This window comes from Myxine glutinosa, chromosome 4 (assembly GCF_964187855.1).
Source record: "Myxine glutinosa chromosome 4, kmMyxGlut1.1, whole genome shotgun sequence".
NCBI lineage: Eukaryota > Metazoa > Chordata > Myxini > Myxiniformes > Myxinidae > Myxine > Myxine glutinosa.
In genome coordinates this window covers 140622399-140643106 of record NC_136264.1, presented here as the reverse complement: position 1 = coordinate 140643106, position 20708 = coordinate 140622399, and the positions used below count along the sequence as shown (strand labels likewise).

Sequence of the window (20708 nt, the reverse complement as noted above, 5' to 3'; positions counted from 1 at the left end):
ATTCAAACTCCTCGGTCTCACTATCAGCCATGATCTTTCTTTGCTGAACCACATAGTTTCCACACCTGAACCCCTATCGACCTAGAAGGTTCATCTGCAGCTTGATGGAATACCGCTCACTCTTTTTAGCTGGCACCCCTGCCTTGCATGTTACTCAGCTTGATGCTGTGGAAACCTTCAAGGTTATTGGAATCTCCCACGCTGAAGGTGAGTCTGTGAGTTTATCACTTCGCCACTGCAGACAGGTCATTGGTCTCTGTCTTCTTCAGCTTCCTTTCTGGTCTTGCACTCTCTGCTCTTTCTGTGCTTTGTCCCCCACCCCCTCCCTGGCTTCTGCAGGGCTCACACGATCCACCATCAACCCCTTCTGGTGAAACTACCTAAATCCAGAATCACTGCCCACTTGCACTCATCTGTTCCTTTCTCCCACCTGTGGAACCAACTTCTACATTCTCTTCAATGTCATTCTTCCATCCAGGTCTTCAACACAGTTGTTCACCACCATCTCAGATTATTTCCAATCCAAAACAATGATATTTTCTGTCCTCCATAACCCCCCCCCCCCAACTCTCCCTCTTCCGATCCCATGCCATCCTTCCAAATTTCCACTTTTCCTTGGAGTTTCCTTCTGTGTCCATGTTGTCCACCCCATTTGTCCTCTGCTGCCCCCAATCCTCCACACACTCATTGTTTGTACAAGTCTGACTCTATCTTGGCCTTTGCCGCTGCTGTTGGTTCCCTCTCCCTACTGCTCCTTTTTGTCCTATTATGTCCTGATCCATTCAGTGTACTAGCTCTTCCACAAGCCGAGACTATGTATACAAATACAAAAAATAAAATATTTGAAACAAATTAAGTGTTCAGCTTTTATTACTTTCCTTCTTTTCTTGCTTTTTTCTTCTATCAGCTTACACAGGTTAGACTTGTTCTCTGAGTTTGAGTTTGGACTTCTATATCCTATATCCTACTGCTTGCTATACTGCTGAGTATATAGCTATATCCTATAAGAAATGAAGTTGTAGCTCGTCGATCTGATCTAACATGAACATTCATCCATGATGATTCAGGTTTATTGAGAGTTGGATAGATCCTGATGAACATGTGCATAACGTTTATCCTTAATTCAAATATCCAGTTATAGGCAGGGCATATAGCCTGACAATCTGACATGTAGCCGAACATTTGATTTCTCAACGGATTTCTGCAGGGAAGGGTTCAAACTTTCAAAATTCATCAGGTGACCTGTTCAGAAATGCTCAGGTATCACGTGATCAATGATGTCTTCAAATGTTAAAAATCAGAACAAAATAATCAATAATGTTGCATTAATAAGCTATTTTGAAATACGAATGACATATTAAGACTCACTTTGCAACAAGCTTTCATTTGATATAGTTTTATTAGATTTGCTGACATCATTATTTTTGGGTGATGACGTCATCACAACTTTGGATTTCAGAAAAAGGGTTTTTTGACACTGACACATTGTTTTTTTTGCTAAAACAAAAAGATGTGACAACCATTTTCCCACAAAACAAGGACTAAAAACAAGTTATTTTAACAGCTAGTAATTTGGTATTTCTAATTGCCTTATTTTCAAAATGGTTGCAAAATTTTAAGACGACAGCTGTTTAACCATTGCCAAAATGAGTTGAAACATAATGGTTGACTCTTGGGTTTAGTCTATTTATCAAAAAAATTGTCAAATCTTGGTTTACATTGATTAATAGTAAAGCGACAAATGTTTTTCCAAAGGATTTTTGCAGAATTCAGTTCAAGGAAAATAGTTACTGTCGGAAGAATCGCTCTTCTCTTCCTCCGAAGTCGTGAAATCCTGTTCCCATTCTTAGCTTGAAAACATATCTCCTTCTTCTGTATTTGTCTGATCTTCCGAGTCCTCTGAATAATTTAATTGCACTGAAGGCGGCTTTCAACATTTTTGGAGCACAGTTCTCGATCATTTACCTGGTGGTGCATCATTATCGGCGTCACTTATCTCGTCTTCTACGTCGGCTTCGTTTTCGTCATCATGGGACGAAGGTGTCTCATTGGTCTTTCAGAACAAGAGATGATGGAAGCTGGTTTCCGATGAACCATTTGGGCGTCAAATGCTTAAGTTTATCACTATAATTTAGTGCTGGGCGATAATAGCGATGGGATGATAATCGTGCTTTAGATTTGCTCTCGCGACAACGAAAATGTAAATGAATTATCGTGATAATTGCTGCGCATGTGCAGTAGGTAGGTCACACCTTGAACCTGGATATTTACGGTGTATTGGTTGTGTTTAGTTTCTCTCAAAAGATATACTTATTTAACTTCATCGCCATAATATAAAGCAGGTGATATAATATGCAATGCAAGTAGTAGAAGAATGAGGGTTCTGAAGCACACTAAAATTTAACATTGAAGTTAATGGAGAAAATTAAGGTTAATTATTGACTCACTGGATTTTCAATTATATTTTATCCTCCAATTCCTTCCCATACTCGAGATTTCAAGATGTTCAACAGACATTCGCTGACGCTCATTCTCACTCACTACATTCGTTCACTGTCAGTCGGCGCATTCAAGACACCTTATTTTCCTTCTACTTGTGGTGGAAGGGAAAATTGGGGGAAGGGGAATTGCGGAGGGGAAGGAGAGGGAGAAATGAGGGAAGGAGAAATTGGGGAGGGAGACTGCATTTGATTATACTCACTAAGTGGACCATTGAATATTTGTTTATGTTTTACTTTCGGGAATAATTGAATTTTCTTATAACACTCATCACCATCAAGTATATGACAAACAATATGTTGGAACTTGGTTCTTGGTACAAGTATCTTTATTGAGCAGAGATGAAATGGCTAAATCACCAGGAAATTTTTATTTTAAGCTAAGAAGCATCTCTTAATATTACCTTGTAAATGGAGCACTGTTGTAATATGGAGAAACCCCTAACAATTATGAAGTTACAAAAGTTTGTTAATAAACCTAAATCTATTCAGGAGGCTGTGGAACAATGTGATAGATACTTTAAAACAGCTCTAAATAACTCCTTTAATAAATCAAGCCACTAACTATTAGACTTGGGTGCTCAATACAAGGTGAAAAGAGGAACCCATTTTTAAGAACAACTCTTAGACTACTAAATAATTATGAAGAGTTTCTTGAGAGCGGTCTCACAGAAGAGCTACTCAGGGTTGAGGAGGATTGTAGTCCAGGAATAAGGTATATTTCTAGATTCTTAACCCCCAAACAACAACATTAATCCTCCCATCTCTGTAAAGTAGTGGACTGTAAAGTGTCAACCTATTGCTTTCAAGGGTATTATCTGCTTACTTGTGTCTTTTGTAATTCCTGTGAATAAAATGAAACTAAAATCTCTTTTCCTTTTAAATCATATGATTTGTAAGTCCAATGAATTGTATTCATTACATCAACAATTTTAAAGAGTTCATCAGTCCATCTCTTTGTATAACCTTTCTCAAAATGGCTTTTCCATCCATATGTTCTTCCAACATCACCAACTTTGAACTTTGGCTTTCTCAGATTAATCTCCTTTTCGTATTCTATTTCTGTAAATGTTTCCGATGGTTTTGATTTTGTTGATGAATGAACTGTATTATTGTAATTATCGACAATGTCCTGAATTAATTATCGAAACCCATTGTTGAGAACCGAGTTGAGTAAATTTTTTATATCGTCTCTCTTTCAAAGTGCGATTAAAACGCTCAATAACAACTGCCTTTTCTTCATTAAAGGTGCTGGATAATGCAATACCATTATGTTTAAGAAATCTCATAAATGTTTTGTTATAGAACTCTGATCCCTCATCAGTTCATAACGTCTTTGGTTTCCTTTTGCTTTTACTAAATATTTCACTGAAAGCTAACATAAGAGTATTACCCCTTTTGTTTTTCAACGGAGCAACCCATGCAAATCTACTCCTCAAATCAATAACGGTTAAAGCATACTTGTATCCCCTATACTTATTTGGTTCAATTAAATCAGCAGACCAGATGTAATCAACACCTTTGAAATAAACCTTCCTTCTTTGAAATTTTGTGATTATAGGTTTATGTAATTCATCAGCTAAAACGATTTGCTCTTCAGTCATGATGACATCATTAGAGCTTAATAGTTTTTTGATAACCAAGCCCAGGTCTCAATTTAGCACTTATCAATTTTTTCACGATAAATCTATCAACTTTCTCTCTCAACGTTGGATTTCATATCAAAGACAAATTATACTTTAATCTCGCTTTTTCAGGTATGCTTTCAGTCTTTTCAGCAAAATCTACAATGACACCACTTCCACTAATTTGTTTCTCCAACTCCTTGTTATGTCTTCCCAACTATTTTGAGCCTGTATTTGAACCTTCCTTTCGTTAGCAGTTTTTACCGCTGCTGAAATACCACCCGTCAATGCTCCCGCCACACTTAAACCAGCAAATAAAGGAATTAGAAACGGAAGAAATCCTCTACTCGTTTCCCTTGTTGAATATTTATTTGACATAAAAAAATTTTTTTTTTACTCCATCGTCATAAGCACCACCAACATCGACCTCGACGCCAGAGCCATCTGCCCGGACCTTCCTTCCCTGCCATCTGCCTTATCTTCCTTCCTACCACTACCCTTTCATCCTGACCGAATATCGTCGCATCGTGGCTGCTTTCCGCCGCCGAAATCCAGCGCGGCTTGGGCGATTTTGCCCCTGTTTGGAGAACACCCGGCGAGGCCTTCATCGGGGCCAAGCGAGCAAGGGCGTGTCGGGACCTGGTTCGCGCCATTGACCGAGTGGTTCGCACCAACCGGAGCTGTTTTCGGATGACGTGCTGATATCCTTGGACTTCGCGCCAGGCTCTGGGCCGACGTGGTGTGTGGTGCTGATATTTTGAGAGGCTTGGTTTAATACCCCAACCTCTCAACCCCACCTCCTTTTCTGCTACCCCACCGTTATTATTTGCGAGTATTTTTAGTGAAAGCCCACAATATATTATATCCTTGGAGAAATGTGCACATTATATATATGTGCTTATATATATGGACTGCCGCTTCCGGTCCGCTCGAGCAAGGAGGCTTGCTTCGATCTCTCCACAGCATCGAAGTCCTTTCTAAGGGTGTGGTGCTGACCGGGCCGCCGTGGTGCTGACCGGGCAAACGTGGTGTGGTGCTGACCAGGCTGACGTGGTGTGGTGCTGACCGGGCCGCCGTGGTGTGGTGCTGACCGGGCCGCCGTGGTGTGGTGCTGACCGGGCCAACGTGGTGTGGTGCTGACCGGGCCGACGTGGTGTGGTGCTGACCGGGCCGACGTGGTGTGGTGCTGACCGGGCCGACGTGGTGTGGTGCTGACCGGGCAGCCGTGGTGTGGTGCTGACCGGGCCGATGTGGTGTGGTGCTGACCGGGCCGCCGTGGCGTGGTGCTGAAGGGGCCCCCGCAGCCGTGATGCCTCCCCCCACCCCCCCACACCCCCTAGAATTTCCATGTTTTAAACGTTTCCCAGTGTGTACCCTGGATTAGAATAGGTACACCGTATCCCTGCGTGTCGTAAGAGACGACTAAGAGGGTTGGCGTCAGGAAGGGCATCCGGCCATAAAAACATTGCCTCAAAAAGAGAACCATGACAATTACAACTACAAATGGGCAGGGTACAGCCCGAAGTGGAGATCGGTTTCTGAGGTTTGGGACATGGAATGTAGGGACAATGACAGGGAAATCAGGAGAAGTGGTGGAAGTATTGGTCAGAAGAAGAGTAGACATATGTTGTGTGCAAGAGACGAGATGGAAGGGAAGTGGTGTGAGAATGGTGAAGGGTAGGCAGGGACAGAAATACAAGTTTGTGTGGCAAGGGTATCTGGAGGGTGTGAATGGTGTTGGTGTCCTGTTTTCTGAGGAGTTTGTAGACAGTGTGGTGAGTGTGACTAGAGTGAGTGATAGGTTGATGATGGTGAAAATGATGATTGGAAAGCTCTTGGTGAACGTCATCTCGGGATATGCTCCGCAGGTTGGTCGGAGCGATGAAGAGAAGGACAAGTTCTGGTGTGCGATAGAGAAGCTGATGGAAAACGTGAAAGATGAGGAAGTTGTTGTGGAAGGAGGAGACCTAAATGGACATGTGGGAAGGAGTATGGATGGTTTTGAGGGAGGTCATGGGGGTTACGGATATGGTGTGAGAAATGGAGAAGGTGAAAGGATTTTGGAGTTTGCTGATGGAGCTGATTTGTTGATTTGTAATACTCAGTTCCAGAAAGAGGATAATAAGCTTGTTACATACACGTCAGGTGGGTCGACGACAACCGTTGACTACCTGATGGTGCGTAGGCGAGATAGGGGGCACCTCCGGGACACAAAGGTGCCCCGGGGGCAGAGGCTGTTTCACAGCACCACTTGGTTGTCTGCGACATAATGGTGAAAGGTGCGAGGAGAGCTGGGCGGGTGAAGTACCAACCGAGAATGAAGGTGTGGAGGTTGAAAGAGGTGACAGTAAGGGAGGCATTAAAAGAGAGGCTGAGTAGGGTAGAGGATGATGTGGTTGAGCTTGAAAGTGGTTGGATGTCAATGAAAGCTAGTCTGTTGGGAGCCGTTGGTGAGATATGTGGATGGACAAAAGGACCACAGAGGCACTCGGAAACATGGTGGTGGGATGAGGAAGTTGGAAAGAGGATTGACGAGAAGAGGAAGAAGTTCAAGGAGTGGCAGAGGGCGAAGGGAATGGGAGCAGAAACAGCAGAGCATGAAAGTTATAAGGCAGCCAAGAAGGCTGCAAAGAAAGAGGTAGCAAAGGCGCAGGAGGCATGTAGGAAATTTTTCGGAGAACCCTTGGATTCGGAAGAGGGTCAGAGAGCAGTATTCAGGATTGCAAAGCAGATAGCGAAAGAGAGGTGTGATGTGATGGCGGTGAGTTGCTTGAAGGATGAAGTGGGACAAATTATTGTAGACCCAGATGGAATTAAAGGAAGATGGAAAAGATATATGGAAATGCTGTTGAATACAGAGAATGAATGGGATGGCAACATAGAGAGTAACCCAGTTTTAGGACCGGCAGAGAAGATAACTGAGAAGGAAGTTGAGGAAGCGATAAAAGCAATGAAGAGTAGAAAAGCGGGAGGGCCGACGGGAGTTGTGGGACATATGTTGAAGGCAGCAGGAAGTTGGGGTGTGAAGAGAATGACAGAGATCTGTAATCTGGCAGTGAAAGAAGGCCGCATTCCAGTGGCTTGGGAACTGAGTACCCTCGTCCCTCTATACAAGGGGAAAGGTGACCCTCTAGAGTGTGGCTCGTACCGAGTGATAAAGTTATTGGAGCATGGAATGAAGGTATTGGAAAGGGTGCTGGAGAGGAGGATAAGGAAGAAAGTGAAGATCGACGAAATGCAGTTTGGATTTATGCAAGGAAGAGGAACGACAGACGTGCTTTTTATTGTGAGGCAGTTGCAGGAGAAGTACATGGAGAAGAGGAAGAAGTTGATTCTTGGGTTTGTTGATCTGGAGAAAGCATTCGATAGGGTTCCACGCAAAGTATTGACATGGGCAATGAGGAGGTTAGGAGTGGAGGAATGGTTGATCAGAGTAGTGATGGCAATGTACAAAAGAGCGCGCACAGCTGTAAGGACGAAGGACGGGAACAGTGGTGAGTTTGAGGTGAAGGTGGGAGTGCATCAGGGGTCGGTACTAAGTCCACTACTATTTGTAGCTGTGCTGGAGGTGCTGGCTCAGAATGTAAAGGATGGTTTACCGTGGGAGTTGTTGTATGCAGATGATCTGGTGTTGATCGTGGAAAGTATGGATGGACTGAAGGAAAAGATGAACAAGTGGAAGGAATGTATGGAGACAAAAGGTCTGAAGGTGAATATCAGAAAGACGAAGGTGATGGCAAGTGGTAAAGCATGTGGTGAGGTGGAAAGAACTGGGAAGTGGCCCTGTGCTGTGTGCAGGAAGGGTGTCGGAGTTAACTCCATTCAATGTACAATGTGCGCTGAGTGGGTTCATCAAAAATGTAGTGGTCTGAGAGGGTCATTAACCAGTGTGGCAGCTACATTCAAATGTAAGGTGTGCACAGAGGGAGCTGCAGATGGAGGAAATGTTGAGTTGGATCTTGGAGACCGCATGAAGCTGGAAGGTGTGAAAACATTTTGCTACCTCGGAGACATGCTGAATGGAGAAGGTGGATCAGACTCGGCAACGTTTGCTCGAGTGAGATGTGCATGGAAGAAGTTTCGGGAACTGAGTGGCGTGCTGATGAGGAGGGGAGCGTCGTTGAAGCTGAAGGGAAAGGTGTATGCTGCATGTGTGAGAAGTGTTATGATTTATGGGAGCGAGACATGGGTAATGAACGTAGAGCAGCAACGAAGGTTGGAAAGGGTGGAAATGCGAATGGTTCGATGGATGTGCGGAGTATCGTTGAGAGAGAGGAAGACAAATGATGAATTGCGAAAAATGATAGGAATAGAGCCTGTGATTGATGCTGTGAAGAGGAACAGGTTGAGATGGTTTGGTCATGTGTTGAGGAAGGATGAAACTTGAAAGTGACTTGTTGAAAAGAGTGATGGAAATGAATGTAGAAGGAAGTAGAGGACGGGGAAGACCGAGAAAGACTTAGCTAAAGATGGTGGAAGAAGAAATGCGGGCAAGGGGGTTAACAAGGAGAAATTCAGAAAATAGGGCAAGATGGAGAAGATTGTCATGGGGACCGCAAGACTAACCCCCGCTCTAGCAGGGAAAATGGCCTTAAAATGCATGTTGTTGTTGTGTTTTTGCAGTGTGGAGGAATATGCAAATGATTGAAGGCCCCTCCAAGAAGATTGTCGTTCAAGAAGTTTAATGGAGAACTTCCACTTCGTCTGGTTTCATCCACTATTTCTCCAGTTGGCCTGCAGGCATAGGCTCTTCCAATGTCCCAGTTGTCCACACAGAAAACATCGGTTGTTATCCTCACCTGTACTATCTCATCTATCTGGTCCATCTTTTACTTGCCAATCAGGTGTCCTGTTGTCTATTGGGTCTTGGGTTTTGGGAGAACCTTCTGTGCTGTTTTGCAGGCAACAAGGTTTGCGTCTGCAAATGCATTAGCTTTGCTGCAGCTGATGAAGCATTCTTTTCCTGCAGATGATGGTGATGCAAAGCATACGCCAATATTTCTGCAACAGGCCTAGTTTCCCAGGTAACACACTGTTTTTCTCCCTCTCCCCTCAGTTTGGGAAATATGCCTTGCACAAAAATATGTTTCAAAGAATGGTCTACCTGTTCCCCAGGGACCCCTGAATGTAATCTGAACACTTGTCACAATCTTTCCAAATAATCAGTTGGATCATCCCCAGTCTTCTGTTTACAAGTCGTTACTTTGCTCCAGTCAGCCTCTGGTCGAAGTTTCCTTATGGCCTACATCAGCTTGCCTACCTGCTCCTTCGTTTCACCCTCCCCCAAGCCCAATTCCCCATTTTGCACTGATTTCAATCTAATTTCAATCTAATTCTGATCTCCAATTTCAATTGTGCCAGCTGTGTGAAATTGGGAATTATAATCAGAAGAAGGATGTCCAAGTCCCTCACAGTTGGTAGTTGAGTATCTACAATCATCTTCAATTCATCTGAAAATTTAATCGGATCACGCCTAATCGATGGCACATTGTTTTTTTTATTTCCCTAAGCTCATAAAAAGGCCAAGGTCTTTTTTTCTGGTCTTCATCAATGATCTCTCTGACTCTCTTGAAAATCCTCTCTATCTCTTTGCTGATGACTCCACTCTCTGCCGCTCCATTCCTCATCCCTCAGATCGGCTGTCTGCAGCCTCCTAACTCTCTGCAGACCTGGACAAAATCACAGACTGGGCAAACAAGTGGAACATGTCTTTCAATCCTGACAAATCTCACACTCTTACGATGTCTCTCCGAAAAGACCGACTGGACAACCCTCCCATCTACTTTCTGAATAATCCTCTCCAAGAAGTTCTGTCACTCAAGCTTTTGGGTCTCACTATCTGCCATGATCTTTCCTGGGAAAACCACATTTCCAAGCTGGCCTCCAAAGCCAGTCGCCGACTGGGCATCCTCCGTCGTGCGAAGTCCTTCCTTGGCACACCTGAGCTCCTCACCACATACAAGGCTTTCATCCGCAGCTCAATGGAGTACTGCTCTCCCCTCTGGGCTGGTGCTCCTGCCTCACACCTAGCCCGTCTTCACGCTGTTGAAACCAAAGCGTTCAGAATCATTGGAATCTCCCGCGATGACGCTATCTCCGAGGGCCTTTCACTTACTCACCGCAGGCAGGTTGGTGGTCTTTCCGTCTTCCACCGACTCCTCTCCGGCCTTGCTCCCCCAGCTCTCTGTGGGCTCTGTCCCCCAAATATTCCTACAGGTCGCACAAGATCTGCCCGCAACCCTCTTATGGTTAAACTGCCAAAATCAAGACTCTCTGCTCACCTTCACTCCTTCATTCCTCTTTTCTCCCGCCTCTGGAACAAACTCCCTGACTCTCTTCAATCCCACTCCTCCCTCCAGGTCTTTAAAACGGCTGTTCACCACCATCTCTTATCTTCCCCAATCCAAAACCTTGATCTTTTCTACCCCCGCTAATTTCACCTCAAATCCAATTTTTTGAGGTGCCGACTTCTTTCCTGGAAGTCCTTGGTGTCCTTGCGTTTTATGCCTATCCTGCCTCCCCCCAGGCCCTCTCCCTCCCACACATCTCCCAATGTCCCTGCTCTCAAATGTTGTGTTTGTGTGCTTCCTCCCCTTCTCTCCCCATCTTGTCGACCGCTCCCCTTTTTATATACTTTGTTTGCTTGTTTGTTTGATTTGTTTGTTTGATAAATGTTAGCTCTTTCACGAGCCTCGACTCTGTATACAAAAAAAAAAGAAAAAAAAAAGGTCTGCACACAGACTCTGTTATTCTGTCCAACCCCCGGAACCTGTCTCTGGGAGAAATTAGTAATGTAGGATGACAGTTTAGAGATCCCCGTCGTTACAGTGTCATGGTCCCCCTTCAAGGGTGTCACCCTTTGAGAGGCTGGTGGCAGTGCGGGAGCAGGCCCACTACTTCGCAAATGATGGGCTGGGGAACCATGCTGAGGGTTGAGATAATTTGAGGGCAGGACCATCGGTTCTTGGTTACTCTGTTGGTTCCCCACATTACCAAGATCTACCTGCTGTCCTCCCATAGCACCTGCCTGGGCAGTACCTGGACTAGTCGTTTCTTCCTCAACCTCAACATGCATGGTTACAGGTGACATCTCACCTCCAGTCTCACCTGGGGAGCCTGCAGCAGCAGCTCCTTCACCAGGTCCAGGTGTTACCACATGTACCTGCTCTTCCAAAGGTGCGCTAGGGGATGCAACAGATACAACAGGTATACCAGGTGCAACAGGTGCATCTTGAACAGATCCAACCTTCTGACCCCCATGTTGATCATGGGAAGGGGGAAGACGCCTGCGGTGGGAAAATGTGATTCTTCCTCATACCTCACTATTTAATCTATTTCATCTTAAGGATACAATTTGGATTCGGGCGGGGCAGATGGCACTTCGCTTCCCACCTCAAGAGGCATTAACTTGGTTGAGAACTTTCCCAAGAGAATCCTCCTGCCTGGCTCGCCAAATGGTGGAGGAATATGCAAATGATTGAAGTCCCCTCCAAGAAGATTGTCGTTCAATAAGTTTAATGGAGAACTTTCACTTCGTCTGGTTTCGTCCACTGTTTCTCCAGTTGGCCTGCGGGCATTGGCTCTTCCAATGTCCCAGTTGTCCACACAGAAAACATCAGTTGTTATCATCCCCTGTACTATCTGATCTATCTGGTCCATATTTTACTTGCCAATCAGGTCTCCTGTTGTCTCTTTGGTCTTGGGAGAACTTTCTGTGCTGTTTTGCAGGCGACAAGGCGTTTATTTTTAGAAACTCTATGTTTTATCCTGAATTCAGGTTTAATTTCAAGATAATTCATTATTTTATTTATATAATATCTTGTGTTGATATTTCCCTGAAAATGACAATCGTGAATAGCAAGTAACATCAATCCTTGAAACTTCACCCAAATTTTATCAATCTCTTCCGTTGTAAGGAAAGGTGTATTATCTGTATCACCCTCATACTTAACGTTAATTTCTCTTATTAATCTTGTAAAGTAATTCATTTTTGGTGTAATTTTAAAATAGTTGTTTCTTTTTATATTTTTTATTGTCATTAATTAAAAGGTAATCACAGAATAAACATTGTTTATGGGCTTTTGACTCTGTGTTTAATCCCACTATCACAACCCGGACAATTCTCTAATTTATCATACTAGGGCATGCCCGTACGTGGGTGCAATGCCCGTACGTGGGTACGTGGGTGCGAGTACGGTGACAACACTGACAATCCCCCCCCCCCCCCCTCTATTTACATGAAATGGTTTGGTTCATGAAATGGTTTGGTTCATTCGCAACGCCAAAGCGAACGGCGAACGCTTTACATGAAATGGTTTGGTCCATGAAATGTTTTGGTCCATTCGCAACGCCAAAGCGAACGGCGAACGGCTTGCGAGTACAGTGACAATCCCCCCCCTCTATTTACATGAAATGGTTTTAATTAGTTTTAAAACATAGTTTAACGCCAACATAGCGGCAACATAGTTTGCCAACGTGAAATAAATGAATACGCTCTCAAATGTGCCGTCCGAGGCAGAGTGTGTTCGCCACGTTCGGCACACGCGATAACTCGCTGCTCTCTGATTGGTTGAATCGTTTTTTGGACATAGCTCGGTAAGTACTTGTCCGATTAATATGAAACCTTGAAAAGGCACATCCTCGGGTCCCCAGCAATATACCTGGCAAGTTTAAAGTATATCGGACCCGTGGTTGTCGAGAAACAGCGGTCACAGACAAACATACAAACACACATACACACATACACACATACACACATACACACATACAGAGATTAATGGAATTATAGATAGATGGAGTGTCAGGGAATTCAAGAGGCTGAACATCTGGTATTTCATTTAGATTCATCATATTTTTGTCGTAAAACTTTACTTTAAATCAATTTCATCTTCACTATAATCAGTGCTTTCATAATCATCATCTATAAAACTACTTTCATAACTTTCGTTTGAACACATACTCTCAGTATCATAACTGTCTTCTGTTCCATTAGAGATACTGTTATCACTATCATAATTCTCAAAATCTTCACTTGAATAATGACTCGTATTTAATTAGTAGAAAAAACTGCCATATACGTATATCCTTTTTTTTTTTTTCATTAACAGATTCAACTACTACATTTTTTATATTAAAGATAATTTTAAAATGTTTCTTAACCACCACTGAACGAAATGTCATTTCACCTGATATATTAACATCCTTCATTTCATCAAGATTTACACATTTGGGGTTGTTAAAAAAAATACAAATTTATCCATGCTTATTATTAATGGTTTTATCTACTCTTTCTAAAGTTTCATCCACAAGGGTTTTCTTTTCTGATACTTTTACTTTTTTCATTGCTTTTTCCAGCTTAAAATAGATTGCTATTTTAGAGGTGAAACTTTTGTTAGAACTACTTTAATGGATGTTCTTCCAGATATATTAAAAGCTCTTCCATTGAAGGAAATTGAAGAACTCATATTATCACTCATAATTGGTTTATCCAGTAGTTGTTATAATTATCCTTGTTCAATTTTACATCTTTGACATATTTCTCAGTATATTTTACAAATGTAGTGATTGAGTGAAACTTGTCTTTTGTATCTTGATACATTGTATTTATTAAGTAAAAAAAAAATTGAACTTCCTGCATAAAGATGACCAAAAATAAGTGGTTTTCAGTATATCTATACGTTACCACGAGATTTTCATCAAGAAAATATTATTTTAAGCAAAAACGTATCTATAAATTACCATGGCAGTTTCATCAAGAAAATTTTATTTTAAGTGAAAAAGTATCTATAAATTACCACGGCAGTTTCATCAAGAACATTTTATTTTAAGTGAAAAAGTATCTATATGTTACCACGAGATTTTCATCAAGAAAATATTATTTTAAGCAAAAACGTATCTTTAAATTACCATGAGATTTTCATCAAGAAAATATTATTTTAAGCAAAAAAGTATCTATAAATTAACACAAGATTTTCATCAAGAAAATGTTATTTTAAGCGAAAATGTATCTATAGATTACCACGAGATTTTCATCAGGTTTTTTTCTATATAAATATGGTGAATACAAGGTATTGCGATGTTTGTAATCGCGAATATCATAAGCGTGCTTTGGCTCGCCATCTGAAAACAAAAAAGCATTGACGAAATGCTGGAGAGCTGCCTCCAGAGTCTAATGTTATGCACTGTGATGTCTGCTCTAAGTATGTCTCAAAGGTCTGTTATAACAAACACCTTACAACAAAAAAGCAGAGACGAAATGTTGGAGAACTGCCTCTGGCATCTAATGTTATACACTGTGATGTCTGTAATAGGGACATTAAAAAGGGAGGCTTCAAGTCTCACCGTCAATCACGCAAACAAAAGACTATGTTTGGATACTCGATGAAAAGAGTGATAATGCATTCAAAGGACATATAAAAATAAGAACCTTTCAATTTGAAGACCCAGGACCATCTTCAATAGCCGAGGCAATTTATATGATTAAACCAAGTGTTGAAATTCTAATTAAAAACACATTAAGTGAAATGAATACTTTTAAGTTTTATATGGGAGTAAAAATGAATATGGCAAGAAAAGGAGATGAAGAAACTCCCCATATGAGAACAGACCCTCACTTTATCACATCATTCAAAGATTTATCAGTTTGTGTTGTTTATGATGAACTCCAAAGACAAGAACTGGATGTTGATAAAACTGTGGTAGGTGGTGGATTTAGCATGAGTAAAATCATTTTTCTGGATCGACACATATTGAAATCAGACCCTCTTCCTGCTTCTTCTTACATTGATTTACCAAGAGAAATTAAACTTAAAAAGGTGGTTATTAATATTCAAAACAAAGATATTAAATGTTTTCTATGGTCTGTTCTTGCTCATTTACATCCTTCTAAAAAGGATTCTGAAACAGTATCTCATTATAAGAAATATGAGGATATGCTGAATGTTAAAGATTAAGAGTTTCCAATGTCATTAACTGATATTCCTAAATTTGAGCAAATGAATAAACTGTCTGTTAATGTATATGGATTAACGGATACAAACAAAGTTCAGATCTTGAAACTTACGGATGACTACAAAAATGATAAAACACATATTGATCTTCTTCATTATAATTCAGCAGAAAATTCACATTATGCTTACATCAAAAATTTATCAAGATTGACCACTTCACAAGTAGTCAATAGAAAATGTAAAACATATCCCTGTAAGCGGTCTCAACTTCTTTCATACGAAATAGCGATTAAACCAACATTCAAAATATTGTAGTAATAATTCAACTGTAATTACTTTGCCCAAAGTAGGTTCAAACATATCATTTAAAGATTTCAACAGGACTATAAAACATCCATTTGTAATATACGCTGATTTTAAATGTGTCCTTGAAAAGATAAATACTACTTCTCCAAATCCCAAACAATCATACACAAATCAATATCAAAAGCATACTCCTTGTGGTTTCTGCTATTACATCAAATCATCTGTTGGTGATAATACAACAGGTTAGAACTTTATAGAGGAGAAGATGCTTCAGAAGAGTTTGTGAGACGACAGGAAAAGGACTGTGTTAGATTCACTAAGATAATGAGAAAACACAATGAGCCAATTAATATAACAAAAGAAGAGAAAAGGGAATTTGAGCAGAACAATATCTGTCATATTTGTGAAGAGGAAATTAGTGAAGGTAAGAGATCATTGTCATCTCACAGGTTCCTGCAGGGCTCCGGCTCATCAAAGTTGTAATATTTATTATAAACCCCCCTCTTTCATTCCAGTCTTTCTTCACAACAATGCACACTATGATACACATCTGTTTATAAAATAATTGAGTGAAACACCTGGAGACATTTCAGCCATTCCTAACACAGATCAGAAATACATCTCTTTCACAAAAAATTCATACATCTCACAGAACTCATATCAGATTTCTTGACACATTTAAATTTATGTCAAGTCCTTTATCTAATTTTGCATCAAACATTAAAAAGTTTCCTAATCTTAAATCACCTTTTTCAAATCAAGAGGATATTGAACTCCGATCACAGCAGGGAATACATTCATATGATTATATTAACCCGTTTGAGAGGTTTGAAGAGACACAACTCCCCTCTAAAGAAGACTTCTACAACAAGTTGAATAAAACTCATATAACTGATAAAGATTATACTCAAGCACAAAATGTTTGGAAGAAGTTTAATATAAAGAATCTTGGTGAATATCATGATTTATATCTCAAGACTGATGTGCTCTTATTGGCTAATGTGTTTGAGGCTTTCAGAGAAGTTTGTCATAATAAGGATTCATATGGATTAGACCCTGCTCATTATTATACAGCTCCAAGGTTGGCTTGGAGTGCGATGTTAAAAATGACAAAACAGGATTTGGATTTAATCGGTGATGTAGATATGCTTTTGATGATAGAGAAGGCTAAAAGAGGAGGAATATCTCAAGTATGTTCAAAGAGATATGCTAAAGCAAACAACAAATATCTTCCTGGTTATGATGCAACAAAAGATAGTTCTTACTTGATGCATTATGATGCTAACAATTTGTATGGATGGGCTATGTCTCAGGCTTTACCTTATGGAAAACTTAAATGGGTAAAAGAAAAGAATTATGAAAAGGTTCTACAAGATATTGTTATATCAAATCAAAGTGAATTGGATAAATCAAAGGTAGGATATTATTTTGAGGTTGATTTAAAATATCTGGAAAAACTACATAACAAACATAAAGACCTACCCTCTGCCCCTGATAAGATGAAACCAAAGAAGGAATGGTTTGGTGATTATGAACAATCATTTTCTACTAAAGGAAAGCCTGCAGAGAAACTACTTACTACATTTTATGATAAAGAAAATTTTGTCCTACATCAAAGCCTGGTGTTGGCTTAGCGGTTAGGGTGCCGGCTTGGGATCCTTGGATCCTGGGTTCGAATCCCGATCGATCGCTGAATTAACGCCAGTGGGGTTGACTCAGCCTGTCATCCTTCCGAGGTTGGCAAATTGAGTACCAGCTTGCTGGGATGAATGATCACGGTGTGTACCCCGATTTAGAATAGGTACACCGTATCCCTGCGCATCGTAAGAGCGTGACCAAGGGTTGGCGTCAGGAAGGGCATCCGGCCATAAAAACATTGCCGCAAACAGGGAACCATGATTGTCATGGGGCCCGCAAGGCTAACCCCCGCTCTTGAGGGGAAAATGGCCTTAAAACGATCATTCATTCATTCATATTCATTCATTCATCAAAGGAATGTGAGTCAATATTTGGCGGCTGGTTTGAGAGGAACGAAGATTCATAGAGTTTTAAAGTTTAAACCAAGTCATTGGTTGAAAACATACATTGACTTTAATCGAAAGAGAAGAACAGAGGCAAAGACAGATTTTGAGAAGGACTTTTATAAATTGATGAACAATGCTGTGTTTGGAAGACAATGGAAAAAGTTAGGAACAGACAAAATATAAGACTTGCTACATCTTGGAAACAAGCATCTAAATTAATTAATAGACCCAGTTTTCAAAGAGTAGAGGTGTTTTCAGAGAACTTTTGTGCTATTCATATGATTAAAGAGAGTATTGAAATGGATAAGCCTGTTTATATAGGAACAACAATTCTTGGCTTGTCAAAATTATTAATACACTAGGGCATGCCCGTACTATATCTATATCTAAAATTATATCCCCCCCCTCTATTTACATGAAATGGTTTGGTCCAAAGCGAACGGCTTGCGGAGTTTGGTAAAGAAATCGCCATAGCGTGCACAAACGCGCAGGAAAGCGAAAGAATCGCAAATTAGTTTTAATTAGTTTTAAAACATAGTTTAACGCCAACATAGTTTGCCAACGTGAAATAAATGAATACGCTCTCAAATGTGCCGTCCGAGGCAGAGTCTGTTCGCCACGTTCGGCACACGTGATAGCTCGCTGCTCTCTGATTGGTTGAATCGTTTTTTGGACATAGCTCGGTAACTACTTGTCCGATTAATATGAAACCTTGAAAAGGCACATCCTCGGGTCCCCAGCAATATACCTGGCAAGTTGCAAGTATATCGGACCCGTGGTTGTCGAGAAACAGCGGTCACAGACAAACACACACACACACAGACACACACACACACACACACACACACACACACACACACACACACACACACACACACACACACACACACACACACACACACACACACACACACAGAGATTACTGGAATTATAGATAGATGACTACTACTACAACTTGAAGAGGAGATATGTGGATGATATTAATTTATTTTATATGGATATGTCAGGGATTTTACCAGTTTCCAATCACTCAAGAAATCACTTAGAACTCCGGACAGTGCACAAGAGAAATTTATTCAAGATGAGACTTACGTAAGGAAGAATTTCAGAGTTCCACGACTCAGAAATCTTAACCACGCCAAGTTACACTGGCATTAATATACTTTTGGCCAAGGTCGAGATAACTGTCAACATGCATCTTGTGTTCATTCCTTCAACCGATACGGATAGCTGCCTCGTGCAGAGAAATAGTACATAGTTGACTAGGGGAGGTTATCACCCATATTAAATAAATGAAATGCTGTTTTATAGGACATAGTGCAACATGTAACCTTTTTGTCTTGTCCACAATCTGGCTCCATCTGTTTGAGGGGTCTGAAGAAATCCACATCAGATACAGACAGTTTTATTTTGAAAATCAATACGGAAGATATTTTTAAGGATATGTCTCAAGATATTGATATTTATGATACAAGTAATTATAACCAAAACACCAACTTGTTTTCTACAACTAATAAAAAGGTTATTGGAAAGTTTAAAGATGAATTGGGTGGAAATGTTACGATTAAATTTTGGGAATGAGAGCGAAGGTCTTTGCATATAAATATATTGATGGGGATGTTAAAAAGAATGATAGAAAGTGGAAGGGAATAAAGAAGAATGTAATTCAAGAGACTATACATTTTGAGCAAGATTATGATTGTTTGATGTTGAGAAGGGAAGAGTATAGAATGATGAATTCAATGAGAAGTTATAAACATCAATTATATATGGAGGAGATAAAAAAAAGAATGAGTGAGAATGAGCGTCAGCGAATATCTGTTGGACATCTTGAAATCTTGAGGATGGGAATGAATTTGAGGATAAAGTCTCATTGAAAATCCAGTGAGTCAATAATTATCCTTAATTTTCTCCATTGACTTCAATGTTAAATTCTAGTGTGCTTCAGAACCCCCATTCTCCTACTACTACTAATGTGTATTCTCTGAGATGTAATTTAAATGGTATATTGTTAAGCAATAAACATCAAAACAAACAACCGACTACTCAAGGTGCCAAAAGTGATTCCAGTGTCGAAATCAATGATCCGTTTGAGTTAGCTTTGACTGTGTGTGAAGGTGAGCAGTCAAGGCAACATAATGTCAAATATCGACTATATGAGTGTACTTGGTGTGCTCTGTTAGCAAGCAGGTCGCTTGGTGTGCCCTGTTAGCAAGGAGGTGCTTGGTGTGTTCCGAAAGCAAGGAGGTCGCTTGGTGTGTTCCGTTAGCAAGGAGGTCGCTTGTTGTGTTCCGTTAGCAAGGAGGTCGCTCGGTGTGTTCCGTTAGCAAGGAGGTCAATTGGTGTGCTCCGTTAGCAAGGAGGTCAATTGGTGTGTTCCGATAGCAAGGAGGTCGCTTGGTGTGTTCCGTGAGCAAGGAGGTCAATTGGTGTGTTCCAATAGCAAGGAGGTCAATTGGTGTGTTCCGATAGCAAGGAGGTCAATTGGTGTGTTCCGATAGCAAGTAGGTCGCTTGGTGTGCTCCATAAGCAAGGAGGTGGCTTGGTGCTGTCGGAGCATATCAATATTTTATTAAACTCAAAATAAAACAACCAAATATAATATCGTTCATAACATCACACTTGCGGGGAGATTGTCTTGGGATTACATCAAGCCAACCTGTGAAGAGGCAGAAAACCTTTCACCATTTATACAGAACCTGAGATAGCCTGAGATATCAGTGCAGGACAGCTTATGACCACCCCCTTTGTGGGTCAAATGTCCCATATGTTGAGATTATCATAACAAAGCCTTTACATTCCAAAGAGATACGGAGATGACGGAGTGAATTTTCCAACAATGGTCTGTTTGACCCTCGGAGGATTTACAAACATCGTATTGTTCATGCAGATTAGATTAACAGAATATGCAGATTAGGCTACAATCTGTTTTCCATATCATTGGTAATGTCAGACACTGACGCCAGTGGAGTAAGACATTTCATATATACAGTTGTGGCCAAAAATATTGGCACCCTTGCAATTTTTTCAAACAATGCACCATTTATTCCAGAAAATTGTTGAAATTAAAAAATATTTTGGTATTCACATATGTATTTCTTTGGTTTGCAGTGGAACAAAACAAAAAAAGCTGAAAAATGTAATAAATCATAGCTTATTCCACACAGAAATCCTAAAATGGACTGGACAGTGTTATTGGCACCTTTTAGAAGTTGTTAGAAATAATTAGATTTCAATCTGGTGATTCTCCTTTACTTTCGAATTGAACTCACCTCTGGTGAGTTGATGGGTGCCTGCAATATAAAA

The 20708-nt window shown here is 40.8% G+C and overlaps 1 protein-coding gene across 1 annotated transcript in view; it reads right to left on the bottom strand.

The window, feature by feature from the left end:
- The window catches only part of LOC137415244 (uncharacterized), a 63044-nt gene extending 51292 nt beyond the window's left edge, over positions 1 to 11752 (bottom strand). The window contains exons 1-2 of the mRNA XM_078775312.1: positions 11475 to 11752; positions 11127 to 11304 (exon numbers count right to left, since the gene is read on the bottom strand). Coding sequence (XP_078631438.1) covers positions 11127 to 11304; positions 11475 to 11752 — 456 coding nt within the window. The remainder of the gene's footprint in view (positions 1 to 11126; positions 11305 to 11474) is intronic.
- Between the last annotated feature and the right edge of the window lie 8956 nt (positions 11753 to 20708).